At 41.4% G+C, this 22,500-nt stretch overlaps 1 protein-coding gene across 1 annotated transcript in view; it reads right to left on the bottom strand.

The window, feature by feature from the left end:
* Positions 1-22,500, bottom strand: part of LOC116220595 (POC1 centriolar protein homolog A-like) — a 58,210-nt gene that overhangs the window by 20,175 nt on the left and 15,535 nt on the right. The window contains exons 5-6 of the mRNA XM_031568476.2: positions 18,042-18,110; positions 17,254-17,418 (exon numbers count right to left, since the gene is read on the bottom strand). Of these exons, the coding sequence (XP_031424336.1) occupies positions 17,254-17,418; positions 18,042-18,110 (234 nt within the window). The remainder of the gene's footprint in view (positions 1-17,253; positions 17,419-18,041; positions 18,111-22,500) is intronic.

Below are 22,500 nucleotides of genomic sequence, written 5' to 3'. Positions count from 1 at the left end.
TCAGAGAGGCGTGGTTCAAGGCAGAAGCAACCCTTAGTGCCTGAGCCTGTTCTTGTCTCGTGAGTGTGCCGAGCACTGGGGCTGCTTGTGTGGAGAACTGACACAGATTAAATTGCCATGTAATCTTGTGAGATCAGATGTTGTAGTATGCCTTTTCAAAAGGTAAATAATCCCCAGACTGACCACTTCAAGGTCCTTGCATTTAATATTACGGTACAAATGAAACTCTATTGACTTGCCAGCCAACCTGGCAAAGCAATGACAAGCAAACAGGATGAGCAATCAGACATTTACATGTCAGCTGAGTCCAATCCAGCTATGGGTCAAATGAACCCTGATTTCACAGATAAACAATAAGACTGGTCAGTGATGCGTCATACTAAAGCTATATACTTCTGCTGGAGGGCTGGCCATGTAATATTCCCCAAAAATATTTTAATTCCTTTACGGTAATAATAACTTTAAAATAGTTTTGTATATTTATATTTTATGAGAATGGCATCAGATTAACAGATTGTTTTCTTCATCTTATTCTGGCGACACACAGGCAATTGACTTGGAGTGATAGAAAACAGGTCAGTTACAAAGGAAATACACTAGCAAAGATGTAATCCTCAACATCGTCCCCTTCAGACCCACTCACACCAACAACTTCTGTGAATATATTAGATTTGGTACTGGGCATCGGACCTACCTACAGTCTTTCAATGCATTAACCACGGCATCTCAGTCTTAACTTGACAGCTCAGTCGTCTCAGTTGGACAACCGCCTAGTTGTAACAGAAGCATGCAGCCACACAGAATGTTTGCAGATTAGACCCGGCACTCCTGGTTCCAACTGGGGTTCCGTCTCTGTTCAGGGTGGCGGTGTGGGGGTCTCCTATATTTAGCTTTGATCCTTAAGGAAATGGCACTTAGCACCAGTGCATCAGACAGCTCCCTGCCAAGCTGAGAGGAGAAACAGCAGGATGATCCCAGCAACATGGCAGGGGGCACATAGCTCTGCTAAAGGGCAGACACAGACACAACTCATGCACACACACATACATGCACACACACACATACATGCACACAAACACAAACTCATGCACACACACATACATGCACACACACACATACATACATGCACACAAACACAAACTCATGCACACACACATACATGCACACACACACACACATACATGCACACAAACACAAACTCATGCATACACACTTACATGCACACAAAACACAAACTCATGCACACACACATACATGCATTCAAACACAAACTCATGCACACACACTTACATTCACACAAACACAAACTCATGCACACACACATACATGCACACAAACACAAACTCATGCACACACACATACATGCATTCAAACACAAACTCATGCACACACACATACATGCACACACACACATACATACATGCACACAAACACAAACTCATGCACACACACATACATGCACACACACACACACATACATGCACACAAACACAAACTCATGCATACACACTTACATGCACACAAAACACAAACTCATGCACACACACATACATGCATTCAAACACAAACTCATGCACACACACTTACATTCACACAAACACAAACTCATGCACACACACATACATGCACACAAACACAAACTCATGCACACACACATACATGCATTCAAACACAAACTCATGCACACACACATACATGCATTCAAACACAAACTCATGCACACAAACACAAACTCATGCATACACACTTACATGCACACAAACACAAACTCATGCACACACACATACATGCACACAAACACAAACTCATGCACACACACATACATGCACACAAACACAAACTCATGCACATACATGCACACAAACACATACATGCACACAAACACAAACTCATGCACACACACATACATGCACACACACTTACATGCACACACACATACATGCACACACACATACATACACACACACATACATGCACACACACTTACATGCACACAAACACAAACTCATGCACACACACATACATGCACACACACATACATGCATTCAAACACAAACTCATGCACACACACTTACATGCACACAAACACAAACTCATGCACACACACATACATGCACACACACTTACATGCACACAAACACAAACTCATGCACACACACATACATGCACACACACATACATGCATTCAAACACAAACTCATGCACACACACACATACATGCACACAAACACAAAAAAGCACACACGGCTCTTTGCCATGTTTTCCACCACCAGTTCCACATAAACAATGCGCTCACACTCAGAATACAACACCATGTCTGGTCTCATATCAGTCACAACAACACACTGTGGGACTTAAAAGTTGTGTACCGAAATCAGCCAGCAATCTCCAATCTTGCCAGTCCTGTTTGTACGTGCCAAGTGCCCACTCTTCTTCTCAAAAGAAACATGCAAATAATTAAAAACCTGATGTGCAGCAAACCTGGATCAGGCTAGTTCTTTCATCCAGACAAAATATGTTTTAATGAGCCAATACCCAAACACGACTTTAAGCTTCTACCTTCACCCACCCACTGACTGAGGTTCGGCGGGGTTCAGGAGGACATCCGAAGTGGCTCCAACTATTCATTTAATGCTGTTAGCATCCATAGCCCAACGTTATCTCCAGCTGATCTTCCTTGCCTGAACACCATGCTGGTTTAGAAGCTTTAGTTTCCTTATCTTGCTCAAGAACAAAGCTAGTTACATCTGCCTCTTCTCCAGCAACGTAGCCTTACCCCATGCTTCCCAACTATCACCTAGCCCAAACCCTGCTCTTCTACCCTGTACCTGCCCAATGATACCCCTATGCTGAACTGCTTTCCTGTTTTTACCAATGAGCCTGGCTCTTTGGCGTTGCGGTCAGAGTGCAGGTTCCAAACATTCATGCTGCTATGTTCCAAATATATAAAAAAATGGGATTCCTGCATTCTGCACGGAAATATCTATCAAACTATTTGCCTTGAGATAGGAGACCAACCTCCTTGCTACCACACTAAAGAAACATTTTCCTTCCAAATTAAGAGGACTGATAGGTCGGAACTGGCCTATGTTCATGGCGTTCTTCTCCTTTGGAATGAAATACCACTTGCCAGACGCCACATCCTTGGAATTGTTCCTTTTTTCCACACAATCACCATGAGCTTCCATATATATTTCAAAACATCAGGTGCTCCTTTATAGACACGATAAAGGTACCACGTTAAGGCCAGGACACGATGTAGCCCTTCAGAACGCCTCTTGCACCTCCCTCCGATTTGAGGAATGTCTGCCAGTAACACGAAATCCAATCCAGACGATTGTCTGTATGTAGCTGTTGAAGATACTCCTCTAGGTCTTTTCTTTCAACTTTCAAACTTCCTGTTTTCTCCTGAGTGAAGAAAGACTTCACAAACTTAAATGGATCCTTGTAGAATGCAATTCTAGCTTTTTCCTTCTTCTTCTTTCTTCGCCTGAGGAGCTCCACCCTCCTTAACATAGCCAGTCTACTCTCTACCTCTGCCTGCAGTACACTAATACCTTCATCATCATCCGCTTGTTTCCATTGTTTCTTCAGCTGCCTCCTTTCTCAAATCTATTTCAAACTGTTGTCTTGACTTGGCTTTGCTTGACCTTGATTTTCTTTCCTAGCTTTCTGACAAACAAACTAAAATATCGGCCTAGCAATCTGACACGTGCAAAATTTGACCACATCCATTGATTGTCACAAAATTGAAAAAGCTCCTCTAAAACGGGTATATGGTTTTATATCAGATAAGATAGATAAATAGCTAGAAACTCAATGGGCATGAGTTACTCAATGGGCATGAGTCACTACATAACGTTACTCGATTTGGATGGCAGTATTCATTCAACGTTTAGAGAATCACACAAACTGCGTCAATTTAGAGTCAAACTTGCGGGTTCTGTCGTATATTTCTGTCACGGTGGTTGTTGCCCCCAAAAAAGTGCGTGTGACTTTGCATGGTTAAATTCATTTGTGCATTTTTTTGGCTAGGTCAAACTTTTACATTTAGACCAAAACATTATGGCCTCCGTCTCACAATACCTAAGCCAACCTAGAGCATTCCCGACAAAAGCAGCACAAACACTACCTATTCTCTGAAATTCAACAAGGAAGTTCAACTATAAGGCAGTTTAGCCAACAGGTATCCTGTAGGGAGATTATGCAATAGTTTGTTGTACTTCAGACAACAACACATGTGACGACATCAGCAATATTTTACTGGGCTACTTATCATTAGGTCCACTGTCAACTTTGTTGATAATTTGCCGAGCACTGATGCCATCTTTGCCTACATGCTTATTATTAATTTTATTATTATTATTAATGCTTAAATATTGATTTCAGTCTATTTAATTTGAACTGACCTGCCTGCAAATGACCCGAATATCATTACAAATATTTTAGTTTGTCTCGTAACTGCAGGTGACCGTGGTCTGGTCCCCGCTCATTTTGGATCAATGGTGTCCATAATCTGTTCCCTCGTGATCAGTGAATTTTGCATCACGGCAAGCTGTAAACAAAGAAAAAGCTCCTCTCTTGTTCTTAGTGCATGGCATATTGCACACAGGAGCAGGCAGGATCAGAGCATCTCTTCAGAAAGACAGTAGGTGGAGGAGGACTGTGTAGGCAGCACAGAAAGACATGAAGCAACACCTGAACACAAGGAGGGAGAAGAGGAGAAAAAAAAAAGAGAAATGAACTTTGAGTCATTTTTGAGTTGAACACGGGGGCCACTTCTCCTCTCTGCATCTCAACCAGAAGCAGCGGAGCGTGACAAATACAAATGGGCCTTGAATAAGGTCAGACTCATTCCTAAATGATTTCACATTTATGAAGACCTGTCAAATTCACAGATTTTCTTGATTTTGAGCAGGTGTCATAAATGATCAAGACTTCCTCAAACCAGTTCTGTAAAATAAACTGCTTGCCCAGGCCAATCTGTTTTATGAATCTTATTAAAACCACTTGACTATGTATCAATTAGTCTTTTTAGTTCTGAAAAGTAGAGTAGAACCAACTAGGACAACCCTTTCACTTCCTGCCACACATTCTTCCCATGACAGTAAACACAGGGCAAGTGCTCCGATAGGATCCGTCTCACTCACAAAACAAGGTCTCGTGACCCTTCACCAATGACCTCTATGGGAAACCAATATGGCACCGCACGCCATATTTAGCTAGGGTGAATCAGGCCCAAACCAGAGGCAGGACGGCTTCGAAAGAAAATAAATAAGCAGGACGGGGCGGCAGTGGTACAGGAGGTAAAGAAGTCGTTTAGTAATCAGAAGGTTGCTAGTTCGATTCTCTGTCGAAGTGTCCTTGAGCAAGGCACTGAACCCCTAATTGCTCCTGATGTGCAGTGTGCCATCAGTGTAAATGTAAAATGTGTATACATTGTAAGTCGCACATATGTAAGTCGCTTTGGATAAAAGCGTCCGCTAAATGACTAAATGTAAATGTAAAAGCAAGTACTGCTGAAGTGGACAGAGCAACCTAGGACCAAGCAACAACACACTACCTGAAGTGATAGCAAGGAGCAGGAGACATGACAAAGATGCAAGCTGTTAGACATCTGCTTGGTCGAGTAGTGCATGAATATCACACAAAGCGACAGGGCGACAGTGGTACAGGGGGTAGAAAAGTCGTTTAGTAATCAGAAGGTTGCTAGTTCGATTCCCTGTCGAAGTGTCCTTGAGCAAGACACTGAACCCCTAATTGCTCCTGATGTGCAGTGTGCCATCAGTGTAAATGTAAAATGTGTATACATGTGTAAGTCGCTTTGGATAAAAGCGTCTGCTAAATGACTAAATGTAAATGTAAATGCAAAGCACTATACGTTACCCATATGGTTGTTAATTCCCTTGATGTATCATTGGTCAAACCAGAGTGCAGAGCTTTGTTGCCAACTGTATACTATGCAGTGTTAATTTAGTTGACGAAAACTATGACGACAAATATGCGTTGTCCCAAGACGAGACTAAGACGAAAACAGATCTTTGAAAATAAAAACTATGACTAAATCTATTTTAACTTTTGTTGACGAGACCAGACGAAAATGTTGGTGGTTGACTAACTCACAATAATATTTTTTCTAAACTTGCATGCACCTAACATCATTGGTTGAATGTCGCCAGGCCCTGTATCCCTCCTCCACTCCCTGAGATGCCCAGACATGCAAGTGACGCCCTAACAAACGTTATATGATGGCAAGTTCAAGCACTCGGTACTGGAAGAAAAAGAAGAATAGATATCTGGACAATATTATAACTTGACAGAAAATAAAACACAATGCACTGCAATAACGGGAGAGAAACCATGTGGCTTCAAAATAGGTGGGAAGAACACAACAAACCTCAAGAGGCACCTGAAAGCGCAAAACCCTGCAATTTATGCCACAGTAAATTAGCTAGTAACTGTCAATGATAACTAGCTAATGTTAACTAGTTATTAGCATATATTAGCCAACGTTAAGTCAACTTCAAAGGGGCAGTCAAGTGTATAGGGTGTCAGCTTGGATAGCTAGCTAATAATTATCGATTGAAGCCTCCCGTTAGCCTTGGCAAATGTTCGCCAAAACTTTTAGCTACCTAACGTTAACTAACGATACGGTGGCATAGCTAAGTTATACTAGCTATCGATAGCTAGTAAACTCAATGCAGAATGAATGGCCATGCATAACAATCAAGAACAAATACATGAATATGTGATTGGTTTACATATCCTTGTCTATTTGGGCAATTGTTATTATCATTGGCACCACTTTCCAGTGTCAAAACTAGCCGTCTAGCTAAATTTGTTGGTTATCAGGTTGCACAGCAATTCATATGAAGGATGTGTGGTTGATTTAGCTCTAAGACCAGGTAGGGATGGTAGTTGTATTGTGCCATCACATCACTTGAATCTTCAAACTGTAGAATTGATATTCTCTTATATTTTAATGATAATACTGTTAATAAAGTATTGCCTTTAAATAATAATTTTCATTGAATTAATTGAAATTCAGCTGTAGGCATATGCTAATTGTATTCTCAATTTAAGTACGGCAAGCTAGCCTATTATGCAGTTGTAGACACAACACAGGGGTCTCTGGGCCTAAGAAGGGAAGGAAAGGAGTTTAATGTAGTTATAAGATGGACTATTAAATGTGACTAAAACTAGACTAAAAGTTTCCGTCAATGAAAACTAGACTAAAACTAAGAAGGATTAAAATGACTAAATGTGACTAAAACTAATATGCTTTTTCGTCTAAAGACTAAGACTAAATCTAAAAGAGCTGCCAAAATTAACACTGATACTATGAACAAATGGCACCAGGTGCTGTGTGGATATAGGTGGCCAAATGTGCTCTATCCATGGTATGTCAGCACTCAAGGCCCTGAAAGGGCACATACCACCACTCTCCACTACTGCTGATAAAAGGTCAGATAAAAGGTCATGTTCAATTAACCTGAGCTTTTCAGGAGCCTGGCGTAGACAAAGCCACGTCAAATGAGGACATGGAAAGACTGGTCTTCTCCAAATTCCACAAAGATCAGCTCTATGATGTGCATGACTGCAGCTGCTCCAGACTGCTCTTCACTAAAAAAAAAATTCTGGATATTCTCTGTTCCAAAATTTGTCCAGTAACACTTCCATTTTCCATAATAGTTTTGCTGTTTATTAGCTTTAATGACTTAATAACCCTTAATGGAGAACTGGCAATAATGGCAAAACATAGTTGAACTAGCTAGATTTCCAACAGTTGCCGTTAAAACATTTGTGTATTAGCTACCCAATTCACTTCATCGTTTAGGTAGAGAAATAAATATAATGTGACAGACTTCTCCCGTAGACTATCAGGCCCACATTCACCCACCTGAGCTATATGATGACTCCAGTTCTCTGTGTTTGTCACCAGTCTACGTACCTGTGTAGTGTGGAATATTTAGCCATGTTTTCACCACAGCACTGTGTCTTGCCAGTTTTTCATTAAGCAAATCTAAGGCTAACAGCTAACAGCGAGAGAGGAGTCAATCACATCAGTCAGTGTGCATGGGAGAGTTCGGCAAATCATTGGAATCCTATGGATTTATAGTCTAACAATAAAACTGAATGTCCTTGAAAATATTGTGCGACTGCAATAACAAATTACTAATACTAACACTTCGGACAATACTTGATCTTTCTGTGGGTGGGTGGTATGCATGATCACGCTCCACCCCTGTAAGTCGACACCGCCAGCCCCCTAGGACAATGCACGGACAACACCCAGGTGAGCTTCTGTATGAACAGGGACAGCAAATCGTCCAGACCATTTACGCTGAGTTATACCCCACAAACTAGTGATTTTCTTTTGTATTAAAGCACAAATGCAATGGAAACTAATGTTGCCTCATCTTTCAACAGGGCTGTGGTCAGACTTGGCCTACTGTTCACTCACTATTCCCTATAAACTTCTGTCAAGTTCACCGCTTTAGGGACAAAAGCAAATTTGGAACACTACATTCAAAGTGAATCTATGTTGGTAACCTTAGCAACTTTAAACTCCTTGCCTTCAAAAAAAAAAAAAAAAAAAAAAAAAAAAATGAGAGTGTATATCTAACCTTAGCTAAAATGCTGTGAGTATTCGCTAGTTCAAGAAAGAAAGCATTCACAACATCTGCATCAGTCATTCATGTTTTTCCTGAACCTTCAACCAAAACATTTACCGTGGTGAATCTTACTTGTAACGTTAAACCACTTGCATTGAACCTAACATAACCTCTACTTGAGTTGTTAACCATAACTAGGCAATGGGACTTGGATAAGCCCTTTTATTTTAAATTTAAAGGGACCGAATATAAATGTACTTTTCATGTAGAAACACTGTCAGTTCAGTTCAGTTCATATCCGAAACAGACTTAAGAAACACAGAACGAAATCGTGCATTAGCAGCATAAACATATTGTTGTAGGTGAACTTTTGTTATAGTACATTTGACTTTGGAACCACTGTTTAAAGCTACTGACATTTTTCAAAGCTAGTACAACACATCAGGATCACAAAAACAACATGAATCTGTCCCTCAACTCCAAACTGTGTTCATGTAAACTGTAAACTGTGGTTGGAATAGCTGTGACTGGAGTAACATATTCTCCCGGTATCATAGATGTAAGGGTCATATAGATGCCACAGAGACAAATATCATCAGAAATGACTTACATAAATATGACTAATCCTGGAGTTGCATTTGCATGATGTTCACAAGGACACAAAACAACACAAGTTTTCTCCCCTGCTAGAAGTATTTGATTTATCAGCCAGCTCCACTTAGCCTGGTGCTGCCAACCCAAATCTCAAAAGCTCTGTCCACAAAGAAAACATGAAGTTGCACGCTGTACCAATCGCTTGGAAAGCATTCTTTAGTCTAAGCTAATTAACATGTTGTAGTGAATGTGACTTCATAATTCACCCTTGCAACTTCCACAATGTAACCAATCCCTGCAGTTTCCAGACCATAATGTATGCCAGGTAGAGCAGAGCATGTCATAGACGATTACTCCATCCTGAACAGCCCTTATTACCCATCTCTCTCCATCCAACCTAGTTTTAATGCATAGACTGAATTAGAATGAATTCTGTTTTCAAAAGACCTTCAGCAGCAAAATGCATTATTCTCATTTAAAAACAAACCTAGGACACAGGGATGAATCCATTTGTACCAACTGTAGAGCAGCCTTAAGGACCGTGTAATTACACCTGACAAATGAAATAAAGTCTATTAAAGTCCATTACAGACTTGGTGGCGGTAATTCTGTGAATTACTGAGTGCTGAAGAGACTGACATTTACAGAACACCCCGTGACTAAGAGAGCACCTCCTCTGCAATGCTTGTCTACTAGACAGTCTGCAATAAAGCTTGTTTTACGTAACTGCACTGGTACTGTAGCATTAGAGAGAGAAGTGCAACATATACTGTACGTCCTCGCTAATAGTGGTTAAAAACCCTCTAAGGGTAGAATCACCTGGAGCGAGTCTGCACTGTAAAAGTGAAATACAGTGTGAAATTGCAGAAAGCTATTTATATTCAAAAACCCCATGACAAAATGTACAGAAAAGGTCTACCCTGAAACGGGCTAGGTGCCTCAGTTATATACTGATATACTGTATGCACTACTTAAGGGGGGCAAAGTAGACAGCTACGCTACCACACAACTTCTCACTACTGCAACAGCATTGCACCGGCCAGCCAGCCTACACAGAGAGGCACCAAGATCTATTTATTTGGACTAGAATGTTAGTCAGTGAAGGAGCAATGCTACCTAATATCCATACTGGATAAAAAAGGAATGCTTTGCACCTGAACTCTGAAATGCTTATTTAGTGATCATTATGTTTAAAAGCATACTAAATAATGACCATGGTTTAAGATTACGATGGTTCTTCTCATTCTGTTCAGTTTTCCCTCAGGAAAAGGCTGCACGGCTAACTTTGTGGTCCAGGTCGCAGGATCTGAACTAGTCGGGCAAATTCATAAATTGGTGCCTATATTGAACTTTTTGAGCGTTTACGCGTTATTGTTGTTCCACGTTTGGCAGCTGTACCCTTGAGTTCCTAAAAGCGGATGTGTGCACGACGGAGGCATGGGTGGTTGGGGTTAAGGTGTCCTCTTCCAGTTGGCCATAAGAGATGGCTGGCTGAAGGGTTTGAGGTCATTGATCTGTGTAACAGTAGGAGTCGGGTGGTGCCAGGGTCAGGCGTGGCAACGGGAGCAGTTGCTCACTGTAGAAAACAATCTTTGTGACTGCCCTTGTTTTTAGTTGCTTTTTAATGCTGTTTTTTAAAGAGAGAAAAAGACCAGCTGTGACACCCTACACCTGTTACTCTGACTCACCTCCAGGGGGTGGCTGCTCACTCGGAGTCCAATACCTCCAAGTCTGTACCACACACACACACACACACACACACACACACACACACACACACACACACACACACACACACACACACACACACACACACACACACACACACAGACATCTAATCAGGGCTTTTAATATTTAACTGCCACTAATGGTCTGTTCCTCTCCTTTGCCTTGCATCGGTCCCAAGATCTGAAACCCTTTTCTATTTTTAGAACTAACTATAACTATATTTATAATGTATATAAAACTATTTGACAAGTTACAGGAATTGCTGTTCTAAAATCCTTCTGGTTTGTTCAACACCACCTCAGTAGCCGTCCAAGGATCCCATCCTATCCCATCCTCCTCCTGTTGGTGATGGAATGGGCCTGATTAATACAACTACAGCTCTTGTGTTCTGTTCTGATTAATACAACTACAGCTCTTCTGTTCTGATTAATACAACTACAGCTCTTCTGTTCTGATTAATCCAACTACAGCTCTTCTGTTCTGATTAATACAACTACAGCTCTTCTGTTCTGATTAATCCAACTACAGCTCTTCTGTTCTGATTAATCCAACTACAGCTCTTCTGTTCTGATTAATCCAACTACAGCTCTTCTGTTCTGATTAATCCAACTACAGCTCTTCTGTTCTGATTAATACAACTACAGCTCTTCTGTTCTGATTAATACAACTACAGCTCTTCTGTTCTGATTAATCCAACTACAGCTCTTCTGTTCAGGGCCTGATTAATACAACTACAGCTCTTCTGTTCTGATTAATCCAACTACAGCTCTTCTGTTCAGGGCCTGATTAATACAACTACAGCTCTTCTGTTCTGATTAATACAACTACAGCTCTTCTGTTCAGGGCCTGATTAATACAACTACAGCTCTTCTGTTCTGATTAATCCAACTACAGCTCTTCTGTTCTGATTAATCCAACTACAGCTCTTGTGTTCAGGGCCTGATTAATACAACTACAGCTCTTCTGTTCAGGGCCTGATTAATCCAACTACAGCTCTTCTGTTCTGATTAATCCAACTACAGCTCTTCTGTTCTGATTAATCCAACTACAGCTCTTCTGTTCTGATTAATCCAACTACAGCTCTTCTGTTCTGATTAATCCAACTACAGCTCTTCTGTTCTGATTAATACAACTACAGCTCTTCTGTTCTGATTAATCCAACTACAGCTCTTCTGTCCAGGGCCTGATTAATCCAACTACAGCTCTTCTGTTCAGCACAGTCAGAAGAACATCTAGGAGAGAGTGCCACTGCAGGCTAATTGTCAGCAAGGGTAGTTCATGCAGAGTTTGCATAAGAAAAAAATACATTTCAGATGTCCAGTTGTCTATGCACTACATCAATGATGAATTAACTGTAGTCTCCCTCACTCACTTGCAAATCTTTTCAAGAGAAACTAGCAGTCACAACTGGCACATTCGACCATTTTTTTTTTTTTTCCCCAATGACCACTGAACATAACTCACAAACCTGTCCAGGACACTCAGTGATCATATAAGAAGATTACTCCTATGACGAGTTCAAAACCACATACCTGTTGGGCTGCTCACAGGGACTCTAAGGTGAGATCAGTATCAGGGTTCAGAGCTCATCTTTCTACACACAACACCAAAATATGTCTAGAAATTCCATATTTAAATATGGAAACCTATGAAAGACATGACATACCACAGTTAACTTTCTTGGCTTTAACAAATGTGTTACTTTTCAACTCAGCCTAACATTTCTTTGTTATAATTGCTTAATTTGTTGCATGTGTGCATTTGTGGCAGAAAGAAAGAAAGAGAATGAGACACACACACACACACACACACACACACACACACACACACACACACACACACACACACACACACACACACACACACACACACACACACACACACACACACACACACACACACACACACACACACACACAGAGAGACAGAGAGAGAGGTAGGCAGGTACACAGATTAATGGACAGATGGAATGGACAGACAGAAGTCATGTCCTGAATGGAAATGTCTGGGTTCTTTGCAAGGATGACAACAGGACAATGATATCTGGCTGGAGAACCCCAATGACAAAGCCTGTGGATTGATACAATTAGTGAGAAGAGGAGAGTGTAGACCATTCCCTTTAAGATACTTAAATATTGAACTACTTATTCCTTAAAGGTACAGGTGAAAGATTGATATTTAAACTCAACAGCCAATAAAATGACACCCCTCTCTTCTGTGCTCCTGAGGCAACATGTTGATTGGCTGGAGTTGTTTAAGGCTTGGTATGAACTACTATGTTTATTCGTTTACAAAGCCAGGACTGTGTACTAACTCCAGAGGTTTTTTTAGCGCACACACAAAACATACAGCTAGAGGACTGTGAGGAGCAATTTGCTCAATTTAAATCTAAAGTATATTGGATTAGAATCGCAGAGTATATCTTTAAGTATATTTCCAACATATTTCTTCTCAAATCAACTTCAATCTTCACCATGAAGTGCTAACACTTGTCCAAAACTTGGTATGCAGACACTCTTTCTAAACATCTGTACTGTGTATACCTACATTAACACACTGTTTACAATTTGATCAATTAGCACTTTGGGTGTGGGTATGGGTGAGCTCATACATTACAGTGTCCAGTAGAATTTTTATATCAGTGGTTCGGAGCTGGTACAGCAATGGTCTCCACAGGTAACAGTAAACCTGGAGTTCTGTCAGGCATAACTGGGTGCCTCTAACTTACTGACAAAACCAAATGTGAATCAGGCATTGGGAAACATCTGCTAATGACCGCGGACAGCCAGCCAGCCAGCCACAGCTTCTCATAGAGGAATTCCAAGCATGTCTCTGCTTGGAGGATATAAACAATTGGGAGTCTGGCAGCTGTGATTTCCCCTCTGGGAGACGCACAAAGGGGGGCACACAAGAGGCAAAACGGGGCCAAAAGTAAGGAATGTGCAGAATGAGTCACCATTCATGTCATGGCACGTCGCTACCACTGCTATGTCACATCCTCCTCATAGACGTTAGCCATATAACACCTTGCCTTACTATGAACCGATAACCGTGTCAAGGGGGATAATAGTGAATTAATTAGGGCTGAACGATTAATAGTATTTGCGATTTAATCGCGATATGATAGAACGCGGTTTTCTAACCGCAACGTTCGCGATTAAAACGTGGTCTAAAACAAAAAATAAGATGGTAAATTTTGCACACAGTGTTTAAAAAGTGCATGCCTTGTGTTTATTCTTACAATGACTTTGTTTAAAATACTTAAATGCACAGTGGCAAAACCACCGATTTGTTGTTCTTGATTCTGTAATGAGCAGTTAAATAAAAATGTAAAATGTGGGAAATTATATTTTACCTTAAATGTATCTAATATTGTGATGGTCATATTTAAATAATTTATTACGATTTGTTGGGAAAAAAATTAGGATAAAATAAAAAAAAAATTGCATATTAAATCGCAATCGCAATATTGGGGGAAAAAAAATCGCAATTACATTATTTTCCCAAATCGTTCAGCCCTAGAATGAATCATAAAGTGTCCAAATCATTAAAAAAAGTCATAATTTCACTTCAGCCTACTGTGAAACAAAAATGTCTTCGGTTTCATCCTTTTCAATTTCAGTGCGCAACATTAGCCAAGTTATCTTAGAGAATCAGAAAGAAATAGTCTGTTTGACTATGAAGGTAATCAAAGGGTTGAGGAGGCAAGGGTGTGTAAGCTAAGGTGTGTGTGTGGCAAGGTAAGCTTATGGATCACACTCATTCTACATAATCTTTAATTAAGTCTTCATTGCCGGGGTTTCTTGAACAAATTATACATTGGCAACTATTACTGAACCACATTCTCAATGACATTCCAGGAAGAACATTTAGCGCATGTGATGTATGAGGAGTGTTGATAACCCTGATAAAAGGCTTTTAGCTTCTTTAGGAGTTTGTATTTTTTATGCTAAAACACAACAAAAGCAATAGCGAATATTCTAATATTTTGACATTTCGATATCACAGGATCACAAATTCCTGAAGGGACTGATGAGGACATGTTACATACATGTTAATGTATGTACAGTCAAGCCAGAAAGTCTGCACACCCCTTTCACCTTATCCATGTTGTATTACGTTACAGACATATTCTACAATATATTGAGTTCATGTTTTTGTCTCCAAATTCTACAAAAAATAGCCCATAATGACAAAGAGAACGTCACGTCTATCAGAGCTGGCCTGCCGCAGCCGCCGGTATGTCGCACGCACCACTAATACTGCAAGTCCCACAATGCACTGCCACCGCGTTGGTAGCCTACGTCAGTTGAGACATGCAAGCGCGAGCCCTTGCCCCACTGTCTGCAGCCTCATCACCTGAAGTCAAAGTTTAGCTTGCGGCCTGTCTTCTCTCCCCCCCCAAAAAATGGCCAAACGAAAGGTGGACTTTGAAAACAGGGGTTTTCAAGAGAGGTGGGAGGCAGAATATATGTTTACCGATGTAAAGGGCAAACCTGTATGTCTTGTGTGCTGATGTGGCTGTAATGAAAGAATATAATTTAAGACGGCACTATGAAACAAAACACCAAGACAAGTATAAACATCTGGACATGAAACAGAAGCTCCAGAAGGTAGAGGAGTTGAAAAGAAGGCTGATGTCACAGCAGACTGTGTTCGTTAAAGCCAAATCACAAAGTGAAGCTGCTGTGAAGGCAAGCTTTATTGTAGTAGCGATCGCTAAAGCAGCTCGACCCTTTACCGAGGGAGATTTTGCAAGAACTGCATTATAAAAGTTTGCGACATCGTGTGCCCTGATAAAAGGCAAGAATTTTAAAATGTGAGCCTGAGCAGAAACACGGTTGCTGATTGTGTATGTGACCTTGCCACCTACAACAGGTCTACAACAACAGCTGATGGGAAAGGGAAAATATTTCATCGCATACTCCCTTGCTGTGGATGAGAGCAGCCACACATCTAATACTGCCCAGCTGTCAATCTTCATCTGTGGAGTGGACTCGACTCTGTGCGTTATAGAGGAACGTTTGGGATTTAAATCAATGCATGGCACAACTACTGGGAAATATCTCTTTGAAGAGGTATCCAAATGTGTAAATGAAAAGGGGCTGCCTTGGGAGAAACTTGTAGGACTGACCACAGATGGAGCGCCTGCGATGTGCAGAAAAGAGAGCCATAAGAAATGAATGCCACTGATGTTCATTTTATTGTTAAATTTGATCTCTGTGTTTATAGGCAATAACTAAATGGCCTTAGCTTTAGGCCGCTTGTCCCAGATTCAATAGGCCTATGTTAAACTTAACTTCATGTTTACATATGAAAAAATATGATATTCCTTTTTTTTTATATAAATATTGGAATATATCCGGTCCTCAACTTGGACGCAGTTTTTCATTTTGGCCCTCTGTGTATTTCAGTTTGACACCCCTGGGTTAAGACATAATTTCCCGTACACATTCGTAACTTATATGCTACATAAGCGTGGAAATCAATTAAAATATGCGGTGGGACACACACAAAAAAAAATCAGATTAGCTACATAATTTCTGCTTGCAAGATGCTATTGTTACCTTGGCACGAAGTATCGATATATTTTTTCAAACATAAATCCCGTCAAAACTGGATTTATTCACATAACCATCCCGGCTTTTCAGAGGATCACTGCCCTCTGTCCCCAAGTAGGGGTGCTTGATATAACGGTAACAATCATTCAACAACCAGCAATCAGTGCCACCGAAGAAGGTTCAAATAGTTTGAGTACACTTTCAAATGTTTCTTTTGTATGACCATCACATCCTATTCATAAATAATGCACATTACCTGATCAGATTTTAGAAAACTATTGTCTTTTTAAGTAATATTGTCTTTTTAAGCATACATTTTCAGCTGATATTGTGAATTGTTTTAGTGCAGCAGAATTGTCTGTGTTGATGTATCATTATCATAGGCTTAATATCTTGACAATATTGTACTGAGAGTTAACCTGTGATTCCTGCCCCTAATGTGTAAGTTTATAGGCCTTAGTTGGTTTTGGCAATAAACAGCAATACAATACAATACAATACAATACAACAAAATGACAAGTAAGAGAACTCAGCCATGCGCAGGGGTGGAATCTATTTACCTAAGGGTGAGGGTCATCCGTTGGGCTGTACCTCAGAGTGGGGGAATCTATTTACCTAAGGGTGAGGGTCATCCTTTGGGCTGTACCTCATAGTGGGGGAATCTATTTACCTAAGGGTGAGGGTCATCCTTTGGGCTGTACCTCAGAGTGGGGGAATCTATTCCTAAAGTAGTATCCAAACCTTAGGTGAGTTACCTGGTATCTAAGCTGGATGGAAGAGCTGGAGTGCATTGGCCCTTTGGAGTGCATTGAAGTTCCATTTTGTGCCACTCCCCCCTCACACCTGAGGCCCTTACGCTGCTGATTGCGCAATACCTCCCCGTAATCCACTGTGTCAAAGTTGGTCCTCCACAGCATCACCTGTAAAACATACATATATTATAATTCTATCCTTCACACAACCATCTATAGTAGAGACACACTGCAGTTAGCCCTCCACACCATAACCTGGAACATGCATAAAAAAAGACTCAGGACTGAAACTGGATTGCCATTGTCATTAATTGCTGAAAAATGTGACATGCGATGTATTTTTTGTAAAATGACATTTCTAACACGTAATAAGCAGAAATCTTATCACAAAGGTAAAGGCACTTACAATGAAAGAAAAACACTGTTTAATTCACTCATTTTCAAAAATGTATTTGCGGCCTTTTTCTGAAAGTAAGCATTATCTACATTGCCAACATGTACTCTACTCTGTAAAGAAACATCAAATAAAAAAAGTGCAATTGTAGCTTGATAACTGCAAATTGCTATATTAAAGCAATTAGAACAAATATTAAACCCTAAAAATGTCAAAGCTGTTCTTCAATGGCTCTTTTTTAAAGAGAAGAATTGCTACTTCAAGCAAGAAAGCAGTCAAAACATACATGTTAGCACAACAACCTGTACGTTTGAACCAACCACTGCAGGTCAGGGCAGCATACCAGTCATCTAATATGCTAAAGCTCTACACAGGCGCAAGAGACAGAGTGAGTCACCTGTTCATCAGAGCCTCCGGAGGCGAAGTAGTCACCAGTCTTAGAGAAGGCCACACATGTTGCAGGCCCCTGCAGAGGAAGCACATACACACAGAGCATTAGCTGAGAGCAGTAGGATGATTCATGACATGATCAGGAATATTCTAGACAGGGTAAACCACATTGAGCAATGAGACCTCCCACACTAACCCTCTCATCATCCAATGACAATTCATTTCTGCTGAACAAACCTAAATACTTTTCATCCTAAAAAAGTTCAGGAGTTACAGTATATCCAACTGAATAGAAAAAAATATGACAGTTTCTGTGCTTTCAGGAAAAAGTAGATGGTGTAGTTATTGTGGTCAAAGAGAGCTACATGTCACCCTCTTTCGCTGTGCAAAACAGCCTTTGACTTGCTGAATCAGTCACAGACAGGAAGTCTTGGCTTAGTCAATAGAAAAGAAACATGGCATCATCAATGAGTGTACCAAAACAGGGCACTGCATGGGCACTGAAGACAACGCAGCTCCGACCAAACACACACACACACACACACACACACACACACACACACACACACACACACACACACACACACACACACACACACACACACACACACACACACACACACACACACACACACACACACACACACACACGACCAACGCCAACATACAGACAGATTCGCCCACACTAAATTGGCATGGCAACAGGCAGACATAGCAGGCGGAGTCGTTCAATAACATTTTGGCTACAGGTCTGGCTTGAAGGCTCATCGCAGTCCTTGGCAGCTTGTGGCTACAGGGAGGAGATAACGGACCGAAGGATAACTACAAGCTTGGAAGCCATTGCCTATGCAGGTATGAGAACACAGTGTTTAAGTCAGCATCCAAAATGTTTCTCCTTTCAGTACACAATGTGTACCTTATGGTAAAACTATAGGCCTGTTGCTGGAGATCCTCTGACTGAAAGACACAAGAGGACCTTAGACACATTGTTTCCCCTGTCCGGAGTTCCCAACTGATCCATGCAGGTGTCAGTACACCTTCGCTGTGTCTTTACAAATGTATGAATGTGTGTAAGTGTGTCTGAAAGAGAAAGAGTAAGTCATTGAGTTAGTTAGTGAGGTTCTCTGTGCCTGTGTGGAAGAGAAAATCATTGCATCTATATGAATCTGTATGTGTGAGATTGAGTGTGTGTTTGTACGTCTGTGAGTGAGAGGGAAGATCAGCCGTGGATGAGTCCTGCTGAATCATCACACCAACACCTCCTGCAGCGGGCGGGCCTGAGGGAAGCCTCCGGCTCACTCCAGAGCAGAACCGGTCCACACCACACTATCTGCCCAACCCATCCACCACAGAGGAAGCACTCCAATCACAGCATACCACTGATGTCAAGCCACGCTAGTCTGCTGTGTATGAATCCCAGCACATGGCAGACACGTCAATGCAGCTAACAGCTTATCGTCGACTCCTAAATGCACAGGGTTGGTTGGGAAGTGCAGGTGTTACACACAGAAAGCTAAGAACAAGAAGATGAACCACGCTGTGCCGAGACGTGACCACAGAACAGAGAGTGAGACTTCTTGATGTTCCAACATTCAACATGGTCAAAAGCCAAAGGCTAGCAAGGTGTGAAGGCACAACATGGGAGAAAACGTGAAGAGGAGGAATCGATGGGGACAAAGATGGCCCAAGACAAATGTAGGCAAACGTCTTGTAGATATAGCTTCAGGGCAAGGGTGAGGAAAGGAAGAGGAAAGGGTCAAATACAGAAGTGTCAAAATGACAGACAAGCTTACATCCACAGAACGTCTTCAATCTCAAATGTCCAGTTCAAATGCTGATTCTGAATTGGTGGGGTTTATCAGTTCAGAGTTAAATCATCTGCCGCCTACAGTGTGTCTTGAGTTCTCACACCTGTGGAAACAGGGGGGCCGGCAGCCACTAAAACAGCCACTACAAAAAAAAAAAATCGAACACCACCATCTGTCTCTCTCCTACCAGAGACTTCACTGGCACAGGCTGCCAGTCTCACAGGATCATTGACCCAGCAGGCCACTGGGATCTGACAGATAACACAGCAGGCAGCGCACAGAGCCGTAAGCAGCACCCATTCACAGCCACTTGTTGTCTACAGACAACAGCAAATTCCATGGTAATAATGCGAAGAATGTAAACAAATCAGAGAGAATAATCAACACATGCAATTTCACTCTGATGACAGAGCATACAAAATATGCAAATAAATCAAATTTAAGCTTATCAGCTTGAGCATAGCCATAGCATCAACCTGATCCTCGAGGAGGAGAAAGATGGGACATGATTCTAAGAGAAGTCTTATTAAGTGATGTGAGTAATGTGTCTGTAATGGTGGTACTGTGTTGAAGTTGTGAAGTAGAGAAAGCAAAACAAAGCCATTCAGTCTGGCTTCTGCAACAGCCATGTCGGAAGCTGAGGTCAGAGTTGCATCGTAGGAGGGGCTGAAGGTAGCCCAACAGCTGACAAACCTGGGGGAAGTCACCGGGAAGAACGATGTGGATCTCTTCTACCAGTGGCGTAGGAGCTAATTCACAGAGTTGAGCATCAAAAGTTGTGAAATGGTAAACACATATGAGAACAAGATTTCATCCAGCCATGGCCAATCATATTGTAGATTGTGATTTTGTTGTCATCTTCAAAGGTTTGAAAATATAGGGGCCATTGTTTGGTCATTAAGTCAGTAGGGCCATGTGAGGTCAGATATCTATTTATATAATTTACTAAAATGAAAATGACAATCCTGATATAGAAACGTGGCTGGCTAGACTTCTGACTTCTGACTGGCTTGCCGGCTAGCTAGTACAGTCTGGTGCACCGCTGTCACTGATTCACTTTGTGTACATTAGGGCTGAACGATTTGGGAAAATAATCTAATTGCGATTTTTTACCAAAATATTGCGATTGCGATTTAATATGCAATTTTTTTTATCCTCTTTTTTCCCCCAACAAAACGTAATGAATGATTTAAATATGACCAACACAATATTAGATACATTTAGTGTAAAATATTCTTTCCCACATTTTACATTTTTATTTAACTGCTCATTACAGAAACAAGAACAACAAATCGGTGGCTTTGCCACTGTGCATTTAAGTAATTTAAAAAAAGTCATTTTAAGTATAAACACTAGGCATGCACTTTTTAAACACTCAGTGCAAAATGTACCATCTTAAAAAAAAGATCAAGATCACGTTTTTTAATTGCGAACGTTGCGGTTAGAAAATCGCGTTCTATCATATCGCGATTAAATCGCAAATGCAATTAATCGTTCAGCCCTAGTGTACATGCATAATCGCTGTAGAGCGCAGAACAGACATCATTCCCTAAAAGTATCCTACCAACAAAGCGCTGAAGACGGGCTTCATAGACAATATAGCTATGATGGTAAATGGCCCAGTACCCTAAACCTTAAGTTGAGTAGCAGGAGTATTGAACAGGACCTGGAGAAATGGTGCACTATTCTACTGTGCAGCGACACCTGCACAATTATGACCTTCGTGAAAGAGGTATCAGAAGAAAACCTTTCCTGGGCATTTAAAACAAGCCTTTGAACACTGGTCATGTCTCATACATTTTGGAAACAACAAGCCCTGCGGACCGATGAAGTTAAAGGAACAATATGTAACATTACCAGTAAGTGTTTAACATGGGTACTGCAGTCCAAATTCAAAATATTGGAGAGAGTGGTCTCCCCTCGCCCCCTTCTCCCCAGACTCAAAGCTCAGGTGGGTTGTCAGGTGGAGGACACTGAACCTCCACGATTAAGCGCAAGACAAGCTTTGTTTGGGCATGAGTAACGTTACTCAATTTGGACGTCAGTATTCGTTCAACATATGGAGTGATGACATTCGTAAATGTAGTTAATTTAGAGTCAAACTTGCAGTTTCTGTCGCACATTTGTCACGCTGGTTGTTGTCAACGTAGTAAACAAACCTGTGCCCATCCGCTCCTCCAGTGAGTTAACGTTAGCGTGTGTTAGCATGGCGGCGTTAGCCAGCACTAGTCAGGATCCCTTCACCAGCTGTGTGTCTCAAATACCCGCTGCCTTGATAACCCAACTGCACACGGAACACAGAGCATGAATGCAAGCGCTTGAAGGTTGAAATTACTTTAAATGCCCATCCCGATTAGTAGCCGTTGTGACGCCCCGGCTTTGCCGTGCCGTTTGGGGTTACGCCTCTTCCTCCCACTGCCTATTGACACTAGGCTCTGGTGTTCTATTTGGGTATGACTCCTGTTCTCTGTTCAACCTGTAGGAGGAGCTGAGTTACAGGCTGTTGCTAATCAGGGGCGGGGCTTCAGGTGATGGCCATCCCTATATAGCCGGTGTCCCGGAACCTCAGAGGAGGACTCTCTTTTCTGCTCTAGCTGACGCTGGAAGGCGGGCTGCAGTATTCCCATTGCCTAACTTTATGCATTACACATAGTCTAC

Source organism: Clupea harengus, chromosome 5, assembly GCF_900700415.2.
Source record: "Clupea harengus chromosome 5, Ch_v2.0.2, whole genome shotgun sequence".
NCBI lineage: Eukaryota > Metazoa > Chordata > Actinopteri > Clupeiformes > Clupeidae > Clupea > Clupea harengus.
The sequence above is the reverse complement of the archived record's forward strand: the minus strand, read 5'-3'. Positions and strand labels throughout refer to the sequence as shown.